Source organism: Hyaena hyaena, unplaced genomic scaffold (genome assembly GCF_003009895.1).
Source record: "Hyaena hyaena isolate Hyena2069 unplaced genomic scaffold, ASM300989v1 scaffold_269, whole genome shotgun sequence".
NCBI classification, from domain to species: Eukaryota; Metazoa; Chordata; class Mammalia; order Carnivora; family Hyaenidae; genus Hyaena; species Hyaena hyaena.
Genome location: NW_024080896.1, coordinates 1033691 through 1057911, shown reverse-complemented (window position 1 = coordinate 1057911; position 24221 = coordinate 1033691). Strand labels below are relative to the sequence as shown.

At 34.9% G+C, this 24221-nt stretch overlaps 1 protein-coding gene across 5 annotated transcripts in view; it reads left to right on the top strand.

Annotated features, from left to right (window-relative positions):
• ERCC6L2 (ERCC excision repair 6 like 2) overlaps window positions 1-24221 on the top strand; it is a 131360-nt gene that overhangs the window by 65839 nt on the left and 41300 nt on the right. For 3 of the 5 annotated variants that reach the window (XM_039245689.1, XM_039245687.1, XM_039245690.1), the window contains exons 10-14: window positions 1611-1682; window positions 2237-2382; window positions 5090-5185; window positions 14771-14870; window positions 21026-21178. In XM_039245689.1, the coding sequence (XP_039101620.1) occupies window positions 1611-1682; window positions 2237-2382; window positions 5090-5185; window positions 14771-14870; window positions 21026-21178 (567 nt within the window). The remainder of the gene's footprint in view (window positions 1-1610; window positions 1683-2236; window positions 2383-5089; window positions 5186-14770; window positions 14871-21025; window positions 21179-24221) is intronic. The other 2 variants (XM_039245688.1, XM_039245686.1) reach the window with 1 other exon arrangement.

Below are 24221 nucleotides of genomic sequence, written 5' to 3'. Positions count from 1 at the left end.
CAACAATAGAAAGAAATGAGCTATCACACTATGAAAAGACATAAGTCACCTTAAATGCATATTACTAAGTGAAAGAAGCTAGTCTGAAAGGCTGCTTACTGTATGATTCCAACTCTATTACATTCTGGAAAATGGAAAACTATGGAGAAAGTAAAATGATAAGTGGTTGCCAGGAGTTTTATAGATGGAGCACAGGGATTTTTAGAGCAGTGAAACAATTCTGTATAATACTGTATTGGTGAATATATTTCATTATTATGTATTTGTCAAAACCCATGGAATGTACACCACAAGGAATGAACCCTATTATAAATAACATAAACAGACTTTAGTTAATAATAATAGTTAATAATTTCATAATAGTTTATAATGATAATTTATTAATAAACAATATTCATCCATTCATCAGTTGTTACAAATATACCACCCTAATGCAGGATGGGGGAGAGGGATTCTGGGTTAGTTCTACTCCATTCTTCTGAAAATTCAAAGTTGCTTTTAATTTTATAAAGGTAATGTATTACGTGAAATTCAAATGCATATCCTTTATACATAATCAGTTGCTTTATTAAAAAATAAAGCTAATGCAAAACTTACTTTATAAGTTTTACAAGTATTAAAATTATGTTGACTTGATCTGTGACATTTTTATTCACCATTTGATTGGTTATTTGAGTAGTTTTTATTTATTTATTTTTTATAACTCCATAGCTTTTCCTGAGGGATTGGACCATGGGGGTCAGAGTTAGCACAATATCTTCTCTTAGTCAATTATTAAAAGAGTGTTATATTGAATATAATTTTTATTTGTTTAAATGCCTATCAGTGAATAAACAAAATTGAAGTGTTTATTACATAATTCAGAAAAACTTCAGGCTTAGTACAGAAATTCCTTTTGTTTCCTTTGTGGATTAGTTTTCTACAGTGTTCTGGAACTGTCACTGCCAGATGTGGAAATGCCTCTTTTAAAAATAACAGCGTTACTGTTATGCACAGGTTTTGGATTATTTGCTTCCTCCCTAAAAGTACGGTGTATGGGGGCAAATTATTGATGTTTTGAGGTCAAAATCAAATCTGGAAGTCAGGGCTTACTGTAAATAGAGAAGCAGAGGGGATAAAATGAGAAGAGGTATATATGTGACTGATTATCTTAAGAAAACAAATATCAAGACCTAGATGTAATTAAACACATTTCATTACATCTACCTAGAAAAAATTTAAATACTTCCTAAAAGGAATGCTCTTCTGTAATTTAGTTTCTGAACATATTGTAGGTATAAAGAAAGTGTTTTTTGGAAATTAAATGAATTCGTTTAAATGCATCCCATGATCTAAAATGCTTCCTTTTTATTAAAACCAGATGAGATGAAACAAAATTCTTTGGGAACCTTACCTCATTATTGACAGGATGGTGATGAATAACATTTCATGTAATATCCAACACTTCATTTCTCTAACTTGGCAAAAATGGAGGGAATTAGGAAAGAGGACTGAGGTTTTGTTGTATAAAAATAATTTTTAAGAAATTCTCAAGTGATGTTTATATGTATAAAGTGTGCTTTTAGTTGGAACTGGTTCATTGGTGGTTGATTTCTGTGGTTCATTTCTAGGTCCTTCAGCAGCTTTTAAATCATTGTAGGAAAAACAAAGATAAAATACTTCTTTTTTCCTTTTCCACCAAGGTGAGTTTTTTCTGAAGTATACTCTTAATTGGCCCAGCCCTAACTCTTGAGGCATGAAATCTAAGAGACATAACGATGTCCAGCCATATTTTTATCATACACATACTGTAGAACATAGTTGTGACATAAAGCAACTTTTAAAACAGACACTTAAATCTCCATGATATCAGGATTACTGTCAAGTAGCAAACTCAGACTGTTGTTTTTATTAATAACTAAAGTGTTCTTTAAGACATTTAAGAGATTATAGAACTTGGAAAATAGCACAAATAATGAAATTCATTTATATAAATGATTTGGCCAGTACTTATTATTTGGTTTTAGCTTAAAAAAAAAAAAAAGTTTTTTTTTCCTGAAAGATTAATTTAATAAAAAAAAAAAAAAACATTGGTGAATATTGAAATCAGGATAATGGGGAGAAACATACAAGCCAGAAGTCAAGAAAATGTTAGTTGCTTTTATAAGAAAGAACTTGTGAGCAGCAATTATTAATACTTAGTAAATCTTATCTCTATAGTAGTGTGAAACTTATTATTTCCATACCTTTTCTCTAGTTGCTTGATGTTCTGCAGAAATATTGTATGGCGGCTGGCCTTGATTACCGACGACTTGATGGAAGTACGAAATCAGAGGAAAGAATCAAGATCGTGAAAGAGTTCAACAGTACACAAGATGTTAACATTTGCCTTGTCTCCACAATGTAAGAAAATAAAATTTGATAACTTGATTTTTTTGTAATTGCTTTTTAAGATATAGGGTAATTTAAAAATTACTACTGGATTAATTTTCAGTGGTTATGCTTATATTGCTTTGTTTTATTTGGCTTTCAGGAGAAGCACCAAGAATGCTATTATATTAATTATGACTGAAATAACAATATCTTGAGTTTTACCTAACCTTTTTTCTCAATTTCCTTATCATCACTGAATTCTCTTTATATGTCTGGGTTTATAAAGATAATAATCAAGAGAAATGGATGTTTCCTCCCAGGAATTTTCTCTGGTAGTGTTTTTACTCATGTCTGTGGTCAGAACAGTCAGACTTAATTGCGTAATTGATTTATTAATCAAATAACTGAGAATCATCTGTAGCAGTGATTTTTAAACTATCCTCAAGCAGCCCTAGAGAGCCCACTGGGCTTAGTGGGCCAGGTGTTTCGTCCTTCTGTCTACCTGATCTCAACCATAGCTGTTCTACATTAATAGGTTTTATAAAAGTTAAGTCAGTTCTAATACCTATTTATGTATCTCTTGTTAAAACCTTTTAAAGAATATATGAATATACACACTTTACAGCAAGATTTATGCCAGTATAAACACCTAAGAAGATAACTCTCTTTTGAGAGGCAACAAATCCTTAACTCTGACATCTAAGTAATAAGTACTTTATAGATTTACCCCCACTATCTTTCAAAAAGAATTTCAAAGGACTTTAAAAACAAACACAGCAAGCAGGCTGCCTGGGTGGCTTAGTTGTTGAGTGTCCAACTTTGGGTCAGGTCATGATCTTGTGGTTTGTGAGTCTGAGCCCCACTTCAGGCTGAGCACTTCGGTATGGAGCCTGCTTCAGATCCTCTGTCCCCTCTCTCTGCCCCTCTCCTGCTTGTGTTCTCTCTCTCTCTCTCTCAAGGATAATACATTTTTAAAAAGTTAAAAGCAAACATATGTAAAATGTAAAAAGTAAATCAACACAAAAATTACTTAAAATGAAGCATAAAATTATATAAATGATAAGTGAGCTACTTACTACTGAACACTGAAATTCTCCTTGAACTCTTGCAATGAGAGAAGCTCTGGATTCCCATTTTCCTGTGAATGAATTCAAGAAGTAATTTATCACTGAGCCCTTACCTATGAGCATTCAGTTAAGTTTTATAAAGTATACATAAACATTCCTAATTTCTTAAATAATAAGCATTCTTAATTTCTTAAAAAATACTTTTCAAAGTAATAAATGTCTTCAACAATACTTCAAACAGTACAGAACTTCTGGGCAAGCTGTCATCTGCCATTCCTTGTCTGCTCACCCCCATTTAATTTGATGAGATCTTCCATAATGCTCCTAATTATCTCTATTATTAGAAATTGCTATTTAACCCATTTGAATTTTTAAAGACAGCATTTTTCATGTTTAGAACCCCTGTCGTTATTTTTCAAATCTGCCTAATCATTTTTACTTCTATTTTGTTCTTTATGTGTTTTAGGCTTTCTTTTATTTCTTTAGTAATTTTAATCATTGTTTTTTTTAAACACCCTTTTTAAATGGCATTTTTGCCCTATTAACTCCTGTACTTGGGGCTGCTAATCCTTCTGCTTGTTGTTCCCTCTTGCTCTTGCTTAAGGTACATGGTTTCTTCACACATTTTGTAATTTTTTACTTTGAGCTTATCTGTCTATAGTGGGGCTCTCTCCCTCTGTTTTAGCCAGACATCATGCCAGCCACATAGGGATGGGAATCCATGTTTCTTGCTTGGCCTCTACTGACATCCTGAGAGTGAGGGACTTCATTACTCTTTCTGTACGTCCTCCACTGACATTACAGAGGTGATCTGTTTATAGCTGGGCAGAAATGAATGTTCCCAGCTCCTCAGTCTCTCCGACACCCTCTATGTGGAGGTGAGAGGCACCCCATTTTAGTCAGGCAAGGGTGGAAATCTAATCTCACTTAGCCTTTACTGACCAGGTTGGGATTCAGGCTATAGATTTTTTTTTTCAATGGTGTTTACAAGAATAGGCAGGTTCTTATCTGACATTTTCTATCTTAAAAGGCTATGCCTTTCCTGGCTCTTTGGCTAAAGGAAGAACGCTTTTCTTGGGCCCTTTTTCTTGTCTTGACTGTTGGCATTTCTAGTCTGCTGGTTTCTCCAGAACCCAGGCTTGGATTTTTAGGCAAAAACAGAGCTGGAGAACCCACTGCCATGTCATTCCTTAGTTCTTATAGTCTCTAAGAGCCATTCTTTGTTTTCTCTACCTTTCAAAGTCTTATGTTTATTTTGTATATGATGCCCAAGGTTTTTAGCTGCGTTTACTGAGAGGAGTAAGAAGTGCATCTACTCCTGTATTGGTTTTTTAAAATGTATATTTTATTTAGCTGGACCATACTTAGAATTTTTAAAAATTATGTTAGGAAGATCTTACAGCATAGTATTTGAGTATCCAAAAAATGAAAAAGACAGTACAACCTACTTAGGTGGGCTTTAATGGTCAATTTCTTTTAGCGATATTCTAGAATGGTAGAAAAACAATATTCCATAGCTATTTTGTTTGTGGCATATTTGTGTTTTAATCATCTTTTATGATGTTAATGCAGTATTTTGTTGATTTGGTTACAGAAACCTGGCACAATTGAATTAGACGGCAACTACTATGCTTTTGCTATTTTAATGTGTCCAATTCTGTTTCCTCCAGGGCTGGTGGACTAGGCCTCAATTTTGTTGGTGCCAATGTTGTTGTATTGTTTGATCCTACTTGGAATCCAGCCAATGATCTTCAAGCAATTGACAGGTATAATCCTGACAAAATTTAAATTGACCTGCAAGTACTTTTAATCTGAAAATACCCCTTTCTGATTCTCTTAGGTTGCTTTTATAATATGATTATGATTAGAAGATAGAGAAAACCTTATTTTAAAAAATTGTATTTAAGGGGCACCTGGGTTATTCAGTTGGTTAAGTGTCCAAATTTTTTTTTTAACATTTATTTCTTTTTGAGGGAGAGAACATGAGTGGGGGAAGGGCAGAGAGAGAGAGAGACAGAATCCTAAGCAGGCTCCAGGCTCTGAGCTGTCCGCACAGAGCCTGACACAGGGCCCAAACTCACAAGCCATGAGATCATGACCTAATCTGAAGTCGGATGCTTAACCAAGTAAGCCACCCAGGTGCCCCTAAGCATGCAGCTCTCGATCTCAGCTCAGGTCTTGATCAGAGTCATGAGTTTGGGCCCTGCAGGAGCCTACTTTAAAAAAAAAAAAATTGTATTAAGATAACCCTGAGGTCTGAACCCCAATGGCAGGCTGATAAGTTTATTTTCTTTCCATCTCAAAATCCCATTATGACAGGACTGATTTAAGAAGAAGGGTGGCTCAGTCAGTTAAGCGTCCAGCTCTTGGTTTTGGCTCAAGTCATGGTCTCACAGCTGTGTGGGTTCAGGCCTCATGTTAGGCTCTCCTCTGGCAGCATGGTGCCTGCTTGGGATTCTCTCTCTCCCTCTCTCTCCCCCCTCTCCCATTTGCACTCCCTCTCTCTCTCAAAATAAGTAAGTAAAAACTTAAAAAAAAAGAAAAAAGAAGGAACAAACCCATCATACTGCAGGAAGATAGGAAAGGTCAGGGGTGCCTGGGTGGCTCAGTCGGTTGGGCAGCTGACTTCAGCTCAGGTCATGATCTCACAGTTCGTGGGTTCGAGCCCCACGTCAGACTCTGTGCTGACAGCTAGCTCAGAGCCTGGAGCCTGATTCAGATTCTGTATCTCCCTCTCTCTCTGACCCTCCCCTGCTCATGCTGTCTCTCTTTCTCTCAGAAATAAATAAAAAAATAATTTTTTTTTTAAAAAAGAGAGAAATGTCACTACTAGTAGATAAGAAGTTTGGAGAAACTCCTAAAATATAGAAGGCAAAATCTGTGTTATGACAGAATCTGTATAATCAAGAAACCAGCAGAGAAAAGCCACAATCCAAAGTTGGCAGGAGAGCACAGAGAAATTTCAAGCTTGTGGTCAGTAACTGTAGGATGTAGAAATAGACCGGAGTAAATTCTTGTTGGAAATTAATTAATGTGCTAACTTTAAAACCATTTCCTCTCCCATACCCCAATATAAAGAGGGGTTGGCTTACAACAGATGCCCCTTGATCAAAACTGAAAGAATTATTTCATAAATTTTATAAATAAGTGAGGAATCTGACTGACAAAAGGTTTTTACAGTGGGTGTTAGGACCAGATCACAAAGCAGAGCTGAACCTGAAGCAATCCTAGGTCTCTGGAACACAGAACGGGGGAAATGATTAAGTAGACTTATGTACCTGCATGGAAATCTAGACCAGCTTTCCTATGCAGTCCACCCAGTTCCTTGTTTGTAATTATGAATGGAAAATTAAGAATTATGAGACAGTTTATGGTGTGCCTACGTAGCTCAGTCAGTTAAGCTTCCAACTTCAGCTGAGGTCATAATCTCATGGTTCATGAGTCAAAGCCCTGAGTCAGGCTCTGTGCTGACAGCTCAGCCTGCTTCAGATTCTGTGTCATCCTCTCTCTCTGCCCCTACCCCACTCTCACTCTTCTCTCTCTCTCTTAAAAATCAGTAAGCATTGGGGTGCCTGGGTGGCTCAGTTGGTTGAGCGTCTGACTTCAGCTCAGGTCATGATCTTGCAGTCTGTGAGTTCGAGCCCCACATTGGGCTCTGTGCTGTCAGCTCAGAGCCTGGAGCCTGCTTCGGATTCTGTGTCTCCCTCTCTGCCCCTCCCCCACTCGTGCTGTGTCTCTGTCTCTAAAATGAATAAAGGTTAAAAAGAAAAAAGACTTTAAAAATAAATATTTAAAATTTTTTTAAAAAATTGTGAGACAGCTTAATAAAACCAGCAGTATGAAAGAAAAAGGCCAAGATGAAAAACTGACCCTGAAGGAAATAAAATAAGAATAGGGCACCCTGAAAAAAAAGTACATGGAAAGAAAAATAGAAATGCTTAGAATTTAAAACTGTTGCCAAATAACTCATTACAAGATCTGAGTAGTAAAATTGAGAAGACTGAAAGTGGAAATTGATGTGGAAAATAAAAAGAATGAATATTTGAAAACACAGTGACAGGGCAGGAGAAAAAACAGAGATACTTCTTGTTAATCTTTCTAAGTTCCAAAGATAAAGGGATAAACAATGCCTGAATGAGAAAGAGGGATAGGAAATTATTTATAAAACAGACAAAAAAGAACATAACAGATTACCAACAAACAAATGAGAATCCCACTCATTTCTGCAAATCTCACTATTTCTGCAAAATAGACTTTGAAGAACTGACTTTTCAACTGCATTACAGAATTTTAGAAGACAACAGAAGTTGTTAAAGTGACAAAATTCATATGATGGTATCTGCAGGAAAATAATTTTGACTTGTAGTTGTCATCAATGGCTAAAATATCAGTATGTGAGGGAAAATAAAGCATCTATTGACATCAAGGAATTGAAAAATTTATATTTTAGTCTAAATATTGATAGTTCAGTTGAAAGACTTAATGCAGTTATAAAGAAAGGATTTTCAAAAATAAAAAGGGATGGTATAAGAAAATTAATAGAAGCAAACACTAAAATTGCATATAATTTCAATAAAACATTGGGAGGGTGGGGATAATTGTTTTAGAAGTTATATTTCATCAAAAAAATTTGGATAGCCTGGTCAGATTTCAATTTTATACAAAAAAAAAAAAAGTTTTTAAATTTTAGCCAAAAATTTAAGGGCAACAAGAAAAAAAATTTTTTTAAATCACTGAGAAAATATAATTATTTCAGTAAATGATTGGAAATATGAGTGTGCAGTGAGAGGTAAAAGAAACCAAGAAAGCATGGCAAATATAAAACCTAACGTAAACTGTGAGAAATAAACCCAAACATAAAACTTCCTTTTAAACAAAAAAAGAAGGTAAAAATGAAATGTTAGATTCAGGTTTATGCTTATTACAATAGATATATATTTATAAAATTCAAAAATAAAATATATTAAATTTATGTTAAAATATATTTATTAAAAATAAAATATATTTAAGATCTAATCAGGGAGATTCTTACAGAAAGTAAGAATGGCAATATCAGTATCAAGCAAAATATTAATAGACTTTAAGGCAAAATACATTAAGGAAAATAAAATGGAACAATCAATAAGAAAAGTAAAATAGTCACTACATGATGAGAAATGGACAAGTCTATAATCATGATTGGAAACTTAATACCCTTCTCTCAAAAAATTAATGGATCAACTAGGCAAAAAAAGGAAACGTAAATTATTTGATTAATAAGTTACTTAGCCTTTAACTTAACAAATGTATTTAACCATATAATTACTGAAAATACCCACTCTCAAAAAATGTTTTAGAGCATACTTTTAAATAACTATGTATTTTAATGGAAATCACAAGGCCTAAATTACATGGCTCTAATATAAAAGATAAGACCCTAGAAAATAACAATGAACTTGTAGCTAATAGAAATCTCTCCATATGGACATTTTAAAATATAAAATATATTTTGTGCTCGCTTCGGCAGCACATATACTAAAATATAAAATATATTTTTAAATAACTCTTGTATTAAAGAGAAAATCAAAATCAGAGATGAGAGCAAGATGGCTGACTGGGAAGCTCTAAGTACGTGTTTCCCCATGGGTGAATTTAAAAAAGCTGGAGACTAGTTAAAATAACTTTATAAAAGCTCTTTAAATCAAAGATCTATAGTCATCAAGTAGATTCCCAATCAAGAAGAAGCTATATTCAAAACTATAGGAAATTTCATGGCATTTTTATTCATTCTTCCCTCACCCCATTTCCTGGCACAGCACAGCCAGGAAGAGGAAGTAACAGTTCCCTGTTCTCTCCCCGTCAGGTTGGAAAGAGCAGTGTGGAACTCCAGGTTGGAAAGAGCAGTGTGGAACTCTTTTGCAACTTTCTAACCTATCTGTGAGGGGATGGTTTCTTTTTCACCTGACAGTGCTTAGGTAACGAATGGTGGCATAGCTTGGATCTCAGACTGGCAGAAGCTGTTGAAGACAGTCAGAGGCTCCATTGTGCATGCAAGCAGCAGTGGGATTATATACCTGGGACATGATACTACAGAAGAGGAATAAAATAGAATATCTCTAAGGCCCCAAGAAGAAGCTGAGATGAGACTCTTTGGGAAAGTAAGACATTTAAAAGCAATTGTGTATACAGGAGACATCAGAAAACATAGACACACAAACACACACGCAGGATACATAACCAGAAATGACCAAAGACGATTTTAGTCCTTACCCTGAGCTGCTCCTAAGACCCAAGATACAGTATGCTAATTAATGAATGTTTTCCATACTAGTTTGCAAAGACTAGAAAGTGGCTGTTTTATCAAATGGCCAATTTTTAACAAAAAAAATAAAAGGCATTTATAAGGAAAGAGGAAAACTAGTTCATTCAGAGGAACAAAATAAATTTCCAGAAGCCATCCCTGAAGAAACACTTACTAGACAAAGAGTTTAAAACAACTGTCCTAAAGAGCTAAATGGAAACATGGACAAAGATCTAAAGGAAATCAGGAAAACAACATATAAACAAAATTAGAATATTAGCAAAGAGATAGAAATTATGCACACACACACACATATAAAGAACAAAGCAGAAACTCTAAACCTGAAAAATAAAACTGAATTAGAAAAAAATCACTAGAGAAAGTTATATTTAAATGGGCAGAAGAGAGTGTTAGCAGACTTGAAGACAGATCTGAGGAAAAAAAAACCAAAAGACTGAAACAAAGGAAAATGAACATAGACTAAGGAACTTATGGAACATGTTAAATAGACCAATATACATATTATAGGAATCCAAAAGAAGAGAGAGAAAAGGACAAAGCTATTTGAAGAAATAATGACCGAAATAATAACATCCCAAATTTGAGGAAAGACATTAATATGCAAATCCAGGAAGCTTAACAAACTGCCAGTAGGATAAACCTAAAGAGACTCACACTGAGACATGTTATCAAACTGTAAATAGTCAAAGACAAAGAGAATCTTGAAAGCAGCAAGAGAAAAATGATGCGTAATATACAAGAGATCCCCAGTAAGATTATTAGCAGATTCTCAACAGAAACTTTATAGTTCCAAAAGAAAAAAAACATCAACCAAGAATTCTGTATCAGGCAAAACTGTCTTTCAAAATTGAGGGAGAAATTAAGACACATTCCCAGACAGACAGGCCTAAGTTTATTACCACTAGACCTTCCCTACAAGAAATGCTAAAAAAGAGACTTTCAAGTTCAAATTAAAGGACTCTAACAATGACTCAAAACCATATGAAAGTATAAAATTCTCCAACGCTAGTAAGTACAGGGACAAATATAAAAACCAGTCTTACTGTAATTTTGGTTTATAAATCTTTTTATTTTTTATTAAATGAGCTTTCAGTTTTTTTTGTTTGTTTGTTTATTGAGAGGGGGTAGGAGCAGAGAGAATTGCAAGCAGGCTCTCCACATTATCAGCACAGAGCCCAACACAGTGCTCAAACTCACGAACCATGAACCATGAGATCATGACCTGAGCCAAAGTCAAGAGTTGGACACTTAACTGACTGAGCCACCCAGGTGCCCCCCACCCCTTTTTTTTAACTTAAAAGGCAAATGCAAAGCAATTGTTGGTAGAGCATGCAACTCTTGATATCAAAGTTTTGGGTGCAAGCAAGCCCTACGCTGGGTGTTGAGATTACCTAAAAATAAAATATTTTAAAAACATAAAATACAAATGCATAAAAATATATAAATCTGTGTTAATGAATACATGACATATAAAGATTTAATTTTTGATATCAATAACAAAGTGGGAGCAAAGCTGCAAAGGAGCATTTTTTAATGCAATTGATGTTAAGTTGGTATCTGTTTAAAGTAGATTGTTATAACTTTTGGATGTTATATGTAATCTTCACAAAGAAAATATCTATAGAATATACACAAAAGGAAATGAGAAGGAATCAAAATGTGTCACTAAAAAATTCACATAACACAAAGGAAGGCAGTAATGGAGGAAATGAGGCACAAAATAGCCATGAGACATACAGAAAACAAACTAGCAAAAGTAAATCCTTCCCTGTCATTAATAACTTTAAATGTAAATGGATCAAATTCCCCAATCAAAAGATACAGATTGGCAGAATAGATTAAAAACAGCAACACACAGCATGCCAACTGTACACTGTCTATAAGACATTCACTTTAGGTTTAAGGATATGTATGGGTTAAAAGTGAAAGGATGGAAAAAGATATTTTATCCAAATAGTAGCCAAAGAGCAGGGGTGGTTATTCCAATATCACACAAACTTTAAGTTGAAAACTACTATAAGAGACAAAAAAGGGTAGTATACAATGATAATTCTTGATTTAACTCACCCAGAATCTATGACAATTATAAACATAAATGTACCAAACAAGCTGTAAAATAAATATATAAAGCAAACATTGACAGAATTGAAAGGAGCAATAGTTAGCTCTACAATAATAATTGTAGGAGACTTCAGTACACCACTTTCAATAATGGATAGAACATCTGGTCAGAAGATCAAGAAGGGAAGAAAGACTTGAACAACATTATAGACAAGTTGGATCTAACAGACATATACAGAATTCTGCTTCCAACAGTTTTGGATTGTTGAAATTACACATTTTCCTCAAGTGCACAGGGAACATTCTTCATGATAGGCCATATGTTAGGTTATAAAGCATGTTAATAAATTTTAGAAGATTGAAATCTTATAGTTCTTTTCCAAACACAATAGAATGAAATTAGAACATATCCACAGATATGTTGAAATTAAACAACATGCTCTTAAACAACCAATAGTTTAAAAAAGAAATCACAAGACAAATTAGAAAATTGAGAAAAATGAAAATGGAAACAACATATTCAAACTTATTTGATGCAGTGAAAGCAGTGCTAATTTTATAGCTGTAAACACATTCAAAAGGAAGAAAGGTTTGAAATCAACACTCCAACCTTATATCTTAATGAGCTAGAAAAAGAAGAACAAACTAAACCCAAAGCTAGCAAAAGGAAATAATAAAGATTAAAACAGATAAGTGAAATAGAGACTGGGGCACCTGGATGGCTCAGTCAGTTAAGTATCCTACTTTGGCTCAGGTCATGATCTCAAGGTTCCTGGGTTTGAGCCCCGTATCAGGCTCTGTGCTGACAGCTCAGAGCCTGGAACCTGCTTCAGATTCTGTGTCTCCCTCTCTCTGCCCCTCCTGGTGCTCTCGCTCGCGCGCCCTTCTCTCTCTCTCTCTCAAAAATAAACATTAAAAAAGAAAAGAGAGACTAAAAAAAACACTAGAAAAAAGTCAACAAAGCCAAGGGCTGTTTTTTCAAAATGATCAACAAACTTGGCAAACCTTTAGCTAGATTGACTAAGAAACAGAAAAGACTGAAATAACTGAAATCAGAAGTGGAAAAGGAGGGGCACTTGGGTGGCTCAGTCAGTTAAGCATCTGACTTCAGCTCAGGTCATGATCTCACAGCTCGTGGGTTCTAGCCCTGCATCAGGCTCTGTGTTGGCAGCTCAGAGCCTGGAGCCTCCTTTTGATTCTGGGTCTCCCCCTCTCTCTATCTCTGCTTTTCTCCCACTCGTGATCTCTCTCTCTCTCAAAAGTAAATAAAACATAAAAAAAAAATTTAAGAAATGGAAAAGGAGACATTACTATTGATTTTACAGAATAGTAAGGGTTATAAATACTAAAAATGGTTGTATATCAACAAATTGGATGATCCAGATGAACAAATCCCTAGAATCATATAACTTACCAAGACTGAATCATGAAGAAATAGAAAATATGAATAGACCAACAACTAGAAGATTGGGTCGGTAATCAAGAATGCCAACAAACAAAAACCCCTGACTAGATGGCTTCACTGATGAATTCTACCAAGCATTTAAAAAAGAATTAATACCAATCCTTCCAAAGCTCTTCCAAAAACTTGAGCACTTCCTAACTCATTCTGTGAAGCCAGCATTACCCTGATATCAAAGCTTTTATGGGATGAGCAGTATTATCCTACCCATTTTACATGTGAGAAAGCTGAGGCACAACAAACTGAAGTAACTTGCTCAAGATCACAGCCAGTGATTTCAGGATCTGAATTCATGCACACTGACTTGCAGAGCCCACTCTTTTAACCAGCCTCTCACCACTGACAGCTATCAAGGAAAATAATCAAATGAAAACCACAGAAAAATTTCCACTTTTTTTTTTTTTTTTTTTTTGGTCTTAACAACATTTCAAGACCTAATGTCTTATTTATCCCAGGGTACTGTGTTTTGGTACTCAGTTTAAGTTAGTTGACAGTAAAATTAAATGAACAGCATTTCTCTTTCCCTCCCTGCCCTTCAATTGAGTCTGGCAGAGGAACCAAGAAGAGAAAGGAAGAACTCCATACTGTATAACAGTTCTTCAACACTTGTTTTCATGGTAGAAAGACCATCACTTAACATACCCCTACTTAATGGACCCAGAAATTGACAAAGCATAGATCTAAAGTAATATGTTGTAAGGTTTTTGTCTGTAAAGAATATGTATTCTAACAGAATCTATCCTATTCACCAAACAATTGACTGAGCACACACCCAAAAGACATTTCCTTAGATCCATTTAAAAAAATTTTTATGACTCAAATCCATTGTGAGAGAGAAAGGGATTATGAGCCCCTCTGTGTCTAGGCTGGAGGATGTAAGTGAGAACGCAGTAACTTACCCTGGCTGTACTGTGTCACAGGAGCCTACAAGATTTGAAGGGCCCCAAGATACCTTCTAGTAAAGCCCTTCTCTGTTAGGAGTCCTGGGCGAAAGAGGCAGAGAGAGCACCAGATACAACAGCATATTGTGACCTTATAAGGTCAAAATTAAATTTCCAACAAATTTTAAGTTTCACACATCAGTGCCCCCACTCCCTGTCTTGTGACTGTAACAGGTATTTAGAAATAGGTGCCCTCATTCAGAGCATCCCATAAAGCCTTCACCTGAGAGAAGCTGCCAGGACTAGACCTATGGTTCACCAGTGGGGTGAATCAGGGCTTATTGTTTTAATTAGCACTATTGTCCGTGTCAAAATACCTGGGCTGCTGTAGTCAACTGAATGAATTCAGACAGAAATCTCTGAAATTAGAGCTGTAAGACTGCACTCTGTAGGCTTTCCAGTGATTAACTATTCCTCTCCACCATTTTTAAAGTTTCATTGAGGTGTAATTAACATACAATAAACTGCACATGTTTCTTTTTAAATTAAAATTTTAGTAATGTTCCATTTTTTGTGTGTCCTAAAGCTACCTTCTGAGCTTGCTTCACTTCATTTTTGTTGGCTTTTTTTTTAAATCTTTTTACAGAGCATATAGGATTGGGCAGTGCAGGGATGTGAAAGTGTTTAGGCTGATATCTTTGGGAACTGTGGAGGAGATCATGTACTTACGGCAGGTATATAAACAGGTAAATATATTTCCCTTTTCCAAATTAAGTAAACATTTGTCTATATCAGAACTTACAGAAATTTGTGTAAAAATATGTTCTTAATTTCATTGTAACTGTAATATGGAATTTAATAAGACTATGAAATATACTGTAGAATAAATTCTGTAAAACAGATTCTTTCATTGAATTTTAGAGCTGAAATTTTCTTTGAGTAGTGCTTCTTAAACTTTAATATGTAGAGATCTTTAAACTACAGATTCTGATTTAGTAGCTCTGTGTGGAGCCCAAGATTCTACATTTTTAACAAGCTCCCAGGAGTGTCAACACTACTACAGACTACAATTTGAATAGCAAGGTCACAGCTTCCCAGCCTGTGGGTCAAGACATAATGATATGCCACAGGTGATATACAGGTGCACTGACAAGCTAATCACACAGCTCTCTGGGCAGCCAGATTACCTAAACCAGCTTCTATCCTTAAGAAACTTTCTTTGCAGGTAGGTGTTCATATGTTACCCTTTTCTGTGTGTACCATGGCATGAAGAAAACTGGGTGAAAATGCCTTAGAGATACCTAATGCAATCATCTCATGTTCTACATAATGAAACTGGGACCCAGGGATACCCCAGTAAATGTAATTACAGGAATACAGTACAGGTGTATTAACTACTGTGCTGGTGCTTTTAGGGTTTATCTAAAATTGCATTAACTCTTTAATATCCTTAGGGTATCAGTTACTTCACCATTTATATCTCTAAATAAACAAAATTTAGTTTATAACTGCTCACTTGAGAAGATCTGGAATGAGGTTCAAGTTTAATTATAAATGTCAAATTTGAATTACTCCCTATATATTCTGTTGGCATCTATGTAAGAGCAAACATCTGCCACATGTTAACCTAAGAATGATCCAATCTTAAATTTATGCTATTTTCTTAATTCAAAAAATAGAACTGTACACAGCAGTTTTTGTTTTTTCTTAAAGCACTTAGTTCTATAAGCAATCTTTCATCAAAATTTTTGGTCTTTGGTATAGCACAACTACTTGAACATTGTTTTGTTCAGATATATTTAACCAATCTTGGGAAAAAATAGGACATTATTCTTTTCATCTCAGGAGTAGTTCTTTAGAATACTGTCTTGGACTTGTCACAGGTAAGAGTCTTTCCTTAATCATGTAGTAATTTTTCTCAGTCTCATTACTATATATATTTTTTGCCTATTTATCTCACTCATTTACTGAAATAAGATGGCCTATTTTATGTTATTAATAATAAATAATGAAAAGGCTTCAGAAGAAGAGGATAATAACCAGTTTTCAGAACTTTGTATGCTTTAAGTGTTCATTAAAATATTTTTTAAGCATGAGCCCTTTAGAGAAGATTCAGCCATACATCTTGGTAGGCACAAATGAAGATAGTATGGCAGTTGTGTGTGGAAAAGGCAATAGATGTGATTTAAAGGTTGGCGTTTGAACTAAGTAGGGTCTGTCTTTGCAGATGTAACCAAGTTAAAATACGGTCACACCAGATTCGGGTGGGCCCTAATCCAATGACTGATATCTTTATAAGAGGGAAGTCTGGATACAGACTGACACAGAGGGAGAATGCCACTTGATGAAGGAGGCAAGGTTTGGAGTGGTGCAGTCACAAACCAAGACTGCCAAGGATTGGCAGCAACCACTAGACATTTGGAAGCGTCTTCACTTGGAACCTTCAGGGAGAGTGTGGTCCTGCCAGCATCTTGATTTCATACCTTTAGCTTCCACAACTGTGAGAGAATAAATTTCCGTCGTTCTAAGTCACCCAGTGTGTGGCATTTTATTAAAGCAGTCATAGGAAACCAATACAGTCTTAAAGGCAGATATTGTAAATTTAACTTAGAAACTTAAGTATGACAGAGGAACTACAAGCCAAATTTTAAAAGTGTCTAGGAGGAAAATTTCCACATATGATAAACAAAGGATTAGCATCTATAATACATAACTTCACAAACCAATAAAAAGACTATAATTAGGCATTTTACTGAAGAAAAAATACAAATGGTTAACACATATATGAAATGGTTAACACAATTGTAATCTAGAAATATAAAATAATACTGTGTTACACACATTCTACAAAGACTTAGGTTTTGTGTGTGTGTGTGTGTGTGTTTAGGGAGGCAGGGAGATTGGTGATATTCATTATTGGTGGGGGTATTTGTAAAGAGATACTCGTACACTATTTTTGAGAATTTAACTTGGTACACTGATTTTACAGGTCTAATTTCACAACATATTAAAACATAGTACCTTCTCCCTATCTACCTAACAGAAATACTCTCACATATGCACAGTGAAGGATGATGAGGATTTATATTTGGCATTCTTAGTATTTGTTTAAAAAATGAAAAAAGAAACAGCCTAAATGTCCAATAGTAACAATGATAACATAAATTCTGTTACACCCAATAGCAGAAAAAAATTATAGAGCAGGTGTACTGATCTGGCAAGATCTCTAAGACACTTTTAAATGGAATGAAAAAAAACCCAACTTGCAGAACAAGTATATCAGTTATGTTGATGCATAAAGTTATCTCTGTATGTGTATATAAATAGCTTTAACTACACTGAAAAAGATCTAGGAGGATATACCTAAATATTACAGTGTTGCTAAGACTGATAAAGACTGATTTATATTATTCAAAGGGAACTTTCACTTTGATGTGTTTGTTTGTATTTGTTGTGGTAACGCATTCAGACATCTTATACCTTAAAAAAATAAAAGCATCACTTACATGGCAGCTGTACTCTTTCATGTTTGGATCATTGCATATAATCTAAAGTTTGGCATTCAGAAATTCACCTTTCATTTTTGCGTGTATGCATCTATATATGAAAGGTGAATATATGTATATGTATATATATATGTATATACATACTTCACCCAAATTCCCCAGTTGTTAACATTTATCACATTTGCTTTTCTCTTTCCCTCAGCCATGATCTTATTTTTCTGAACCATCTGAGAGAAAGTTTCAGATTTATCACCTCTAACTTCTCTAGTGTGTTTTCCCTCCAAGGAAGGACGCTATCCTGTTTCTATGTACATATAAAAATAGTTTTATGCATTCTAAACATTCAGTTTTGTGTGTTGTTTTGCACTTGCTTTTTCCCCCTAGCATCCTCTCCAGAATGCAGTTATCCAAATCAAGAAACTAACATTGATACAACATTACCTTGTAAACCACAAAACTCATTCAGATTTCACTAACTTTCCTGGCAATTTCTTGTCTCCTTTTTCCTTTCTGGTTCAGCATCCAATCCAGGATCATGGTTATTGACTTTTTCTTTTCATATCTCTTTAGTTGTCTTCAACTGGAGTAGTTAGTTACCCAAGCTTCCTTTGTTTTTCATCACCTTCACAGTGTTAGTGTAAGGCCTTTCCTTGTGTTACCTTTTTTTTTTAAAGTTCTCCATTTGATGTTTCCTTGTGTCCAGATTCGAGTCAGAAACCCCTGGCAAGAATAGTAATGTTCTTCTCATTGCACTGGTCAGATGTCACCTGGCAGTGACCTGCCCCCCATTGGTGATGTTAACCTTGATCGCCAGTCAGTTTTGTGCCTGCCAGCTTTCTTCACTGCAGAGTCACCATTTTCCCCTCTGTGAATATTTTATGGGGACATCCTCTGAAACTATGCCAATGTCCTTTTCCTTGTCAAACCTGTACCCGTCAGCCCTCATTCACTGATGGGTCGCACCTGAATCAGCCACCACTATGATGATTGTCAGATGGTGATCTATATGGACTTGGGGGATCCTATATTAGTAATAGATTACATTAACAACCTGTTGAATATCACTGTGTATTTTGTTGTTCAAACTGGTTCGCTTTTGTCCAGTGAGAACCCCTCCAAGCTGGCTTCTGTGTCATTTGTCAAGCCTCCATCATTCATTATGCATGTCCTTACAGTGGTAGGCTGAATAATGTTCTCCCAAAGAAGGCTACATCTACATCAAATCCACCTGGATTCTCTGGGTGGGCTAGTGTAATCACTAAAGGGAGAGGGAGTGGGCAGGAGGATCAGAGAAAGGAGAGAAGGAGATGTGACAGTAGAAGCAGAGGGTCAGAGAGGATGCCATGCTACTGGCCCTTGAAGGGGCCATGACGTTTTAACATGGGGAACAGTACTTCTTTTCTTTTTACCTCTTGCATATCTTGCATGTTGTTAGGAAGAAATCCAAACATTTTGTAGCCTTGCATGTGTGTGGTGTTTTTTTTTTTTTTTTTAAGTCAGAAACTAAGCTACGTTTTCCAATTATTTTTTCCCTTCTCTTCTTTAATTCTTACACTGTGTTTTTTATAGCAGCCTACAGATGGATGTATCTGACCTTCACTTTTACTGGAGCCACTTTGGAAAACTTATTTTAAGTATAAAGCAATATGCCTTTTATAAATTTTGTGATAAAGTAGGGAACTTATAAAGACTTGCTTAATACTTACAGATAACTTTGGTGGTTGCATTAAGTAGTTTGCAGTGTGACAATACAGTGTTTAAGTAAGAGTCAGGAGCAAAGTGTGAAATCATCTGAACCATCAGGCCCATCAGTTGCTATTGTTGTGATTCCATATTTCCTTGACTATAGACCATGTTTCTGGGACAACCAACTGATCAACTTGGATGTTAATCCAAAGCTTCCTCAAACGAAGGTCCCAAGGATCTTGTTTTATTTTTATTATTTTTTTTTAGGATATATTTTTGAGAGAGAAAAGCACGTGCGTGCTCGCATGTAAGTGGGGGAGGGGCAAAGACAGAGGATCCAGAGTGGGCTTTGTGTGGACAGCAGAGAGCCTGATGCAGGGCTTGAACCCATGAACCATGAGATCTTGACCTGAGCCAAAGTCAGACACTCAACCGTCTCTCTCTCAAAAATAAACATTAAAATAATTTTAATAAAAAAATAAAAGAGGCCCTCCTGGATATGAGAAATTGTTACAAGTATAAATTTTGGATTCAGCCAGATTCAGGTCTAAATTCTAGAAGTGACACTTCCTGGCTGGACAGCTATGAGAAGGCACTTAATTTCTCTAAACTTTAGTCTTTATTTCCAAAAAGAAGATAGCAATGTCTTATAGGGTTGTAGGTATTAAATGAGAGAATGTACAAATGCTACACAGGTAGTAAGTATTCAAAAAATAGCTGATATTATTAATAAGAATTATTTCATGGGCACCTGGGTGACTCTGGTTTGAGCATCTGACTCGATTTCGGCTGGGGTCATAATACCAGAGTTGTGGGATCAAGCCCCACATTGCATTGGGCTCCGCACTGAGTGTGGAGCCTGCTTGGGATTCATTCATTCATTCTCTCTCTCTCTCTCTCTTCCCCTCCCTCTACCCCTCTCCCCCACTCTCTCAACTTAAAGAAAAATGATTTCAGTGCCTAGAGTAATTTATTAGAGTGCAAAGCAATTTCTTACTAATCCTTACATTAATAACAGACCGCAGTTATTTTCCACTCTGTGCATTCTTTGTTTCTTTCAAGAAATTTTAATGTGTACATGGAGTTAATCAGATTACATTTAGCAAAATATCTAGCAAATAAAGAAATACACTAATGTTGTTACTAAAGTGGCATATATCCTTCAGGATTTTTTCTGTATTTCAAAGTGTTTCAGAGATGCCTAAATGTTTCTAAACAGTGATTGGATTTTGCTGTTAGCTGACAATATAAAAATGGCTACAATTAGGGTTTGACACTAACCTGGTTATCATGTAGTTACTTAAGTTATAATTTAACTTTGGTGAAATAGTAATGATTTTTGTCAGTTTTAGTAGTTTCTATTTTAACGAGTCTAGAAAGGAGAAAAGTGTATTCAGATGTATCATGACTTTATTATTAAACATTTTACATCAAGTGAATATTGCATAGTGATGGGATCTTGATTTGGTTGGTAGAAAACAGATAAAATAAGAAATGTAAGATCTCTTCTTAAGTAAGACTGGCCAGATTACTATTATTTATTTCACCATAATGGCAACATCTGCCAGTGAAATTAAAATAAAATTTCCTCCCTAAGGAGATTCTGCCTGCTCCAGCTAAAGCTGTGTATATACAGAGAATGCCAGGAAATTCTGACATATTGTTGGAGCAAACACTTCAAAAATATCTTGTGTTTTTTTCTGTTTTAGCAACTTCACTGTGTGGTGGTTGGAAGTGAAAATGCCAAGCGATATTTTGAAGCAGTTCAAGGATCAAAAGAACATCGAGGAGAGCTTTTTGGGGTTTATAATCTCTTCAAACTGAGGTCCCAAGGGTCTTGTCTTACAAGGGACATCCTGGAGGTGTGAAATTATTGCCTGACCTCTTCAGTAATATTTTAAATACAATTTTTTCCCCAGGAAACTTCAAATATAATTGCTGCTACCTTTTCAGAGAACTTTGGGGTTTTCTTAGTAAAAAATGCCTTGTGTTTAGAATTTCTACTTTTAGAAATAGGAAATGAATTATTGTATCTCTAAGATTTCCCCATGCATAATTATAAATAATGTGTACACACAAATACAGATACATATAGTACACAGTATATGACCTCCCAGCATCATTTTCAGACTGGCAAAGAGAAATATATTATTTTGAAAACAGCTGCTAAGTCAGGAACTTTAAAAATAAAGAGAGAGACTTTCCTGAATAAACAAAATTATAAAATGTGTTTTGATTAAAAGTTACCAAATACTCCCTGAGATGCACTTTCATGTCTCATAGAGATTTTTGTTTTCTGTTCCCAATAAAAATTCCACACCAATATTTCAAACTCTCCCAGTTGTGTTCATCCTCAGCATACAGATGTTTCTTATTCTTCAAACAGAAATTTGTATCTTTTTTTAAATCCCATAAATTCTTTGATATACCAGAATACTACGGATATTAACCTATTTTCCATTAGATATTGACATGAGTATCATAAAATCCTGGAATATCATCTTTATCAACTTCCTCTTCATTTAGATGAGGAAAATGAGCCTCAGGAAACTCCAGGGTATTTCCCTTAACTTTATAAAACCTTTGTGTACTTGATTGATTTAGTCAGTTTCATAAAAACAGTTTAAGAACAATTGGTCCCTGTCCTTAAAGAACTTAGACCATTTTGATGAGAGGTGAAAGAGAACACTTACATAATGAACATGTAACATCAGTAAGCATGGTAAGCAAGATGGCTAAGTGTAAGGCGTGTATTGTATGTATCCAGTGAATATTGCAACTATTATACAGTATCTGATGTATACTGCTAAATTTTTATTTTATAGTAACTATTTGATTTGAATTGAGTGGCCCAGTGAAAGTCCCCCTGTCCTTATTCGCCTGACTCAGAAGAGCATGCGACTCTTGATCGCATGTGAGTTCAAGCCGCATGTTGGGTATAGAGATTACTTAAAAATAAATAAATAAAAATAAAGTTCCCCTGTCTTTTTCTTGTTTTGAATATGCTGCCCATTTCATGGACTTCTTCCTTTCCCAGTCCTCTTTTATAATCATTATTCAAGTATTCCAGGCCACCCTCAGATCTTACTTCCATCTCAGAGTACTACCCAATGTACCAACTTATATTTTTCTCATTTGAAATGATTATCTATAAAATATGTTAGCATTATTTTACTTATACTGTTTTCTCTCATTTATCAAATAGTTGAGTTCTCTATTTTAACAGAATAGCAACCTATTCCTTAAGCAAATGTTAGGTTAAGACATTCAGTATGACAAGTTATTAAATGGAATGTTCTTGTTTTCTGGTTGTCCCAAGTATATCTTGTTTCTACTCCAGGATTGTTATTGAATGACAGGGCTCTCCGTGTCTTATATTTTACTTGTGTTAAAATGTGCTTAACTTCTTGTTGGGCACATTATCAGCACCCCAGTATTAAATTAAATTTTGAATTAAAATTGCTCATTTGTTATCAGTAAGAAGTTAAAATTATTCAGGCCAGGTGCTTACAGGGAAGTTTCTTCCTCTAAAAAAAAAATAAAGTAAAATTAATAATAATAATATACAATATATTATATTAATATTATATAATATATTATATTATTAATAATTATTATATAATATTATTATTATTCAGGCCTGATTAGATTCATACTGCTTTTGGCCAAACAATGTTTTAAAATATTCTAAGCCCTGTATAATGGAAACATATATTACAAAGTGAAATAATTACTTTACTTCCTGTGATACATTTTTAATTTTTAAAGGTTGTAGAAAATCCCTTTTAAAATGTTTTAAGGTTTAGACATTTTAATTTATAGAACACTTTTAACCTGATGATTTCCAGGAATTCTTTTTTTTTTTCGGTTGGTTGGTTTTGGGGTTTTTGTTTGTGTTTTTTTTTCTTTTTAGTTTATTTACTTAACGTCAAATTATTTAGTTAATGTACAGTGTCAGTAGAACCCAGTGATTCATCACTTACATAAAATACCCAGTGCTCATCCCAATAAGTGCCCAGGCAGTTTAGTTCTACTTTGCACTAACTTTGTTTTCTATATCACGGTCCCCCTTTAGAGATAAGTATTGAGAGCTAATTTCACAAATATTTATTGAGTATATGCGAAATGTCAAGTACTATACATCATAGAGCTAGGCATACAGAAATGAATAAAATAGACAAAAGTTCTACCCACAAAAAAACTTACATTCTATTTTTTGGAAACAAATAATAAACAGAAAAAATAATGATGCATAGAGTTTATTCTGATGACAAGCTCTGAGGATAAAAATAGAGCAGGTAGAAGATGAATAACTTCCGGAGATCTAATGCCCACATCGTGATTATAGTCATTAACACTGTATTATATACTTCAAAATTGCTAAGAGACTAGATCTTAAATGTTCTCACCACAAAAAAGAAATGTATCAAATATATCAAAACATTTTATACACCTTAAATGTACACAGTGTTATATGTAAATTGTATCCGAATTTTAACAAATAGAGCAGGGAAGGGAAATAGGGAGATTATCAAGGAAAGGGCATTGCAGTTTTAGATGGAGTCGCCAAGGAACCACTTATTTAGAGGTTGCAGTTGATTCTTTGAAGAGATGAAAAAGGAAGGTGTATTTTACGCAGAGGAAAAAATGCAAAAGCCCTGCAGGAGGAACCTGCCCAGCATAATTTCAAAATGGCAGAAAGGCCCTAGTGGCTGGAGTGGAGTGAGCAAGAGAGCAAGAGATAGGGCTGGAGAGATGAAAGGAAGCCAGACCGTGCAGGAACTTTGAGTGAGACAAAAAGCAATTAAAGGGTTCTGAACCGAAGAAAAACACAGTTTGCCCTATACGACCTAGTTTAATAGTAATAATTAGGCTGTTGAAGTACAAAAGCGGAAGCAAAACGCC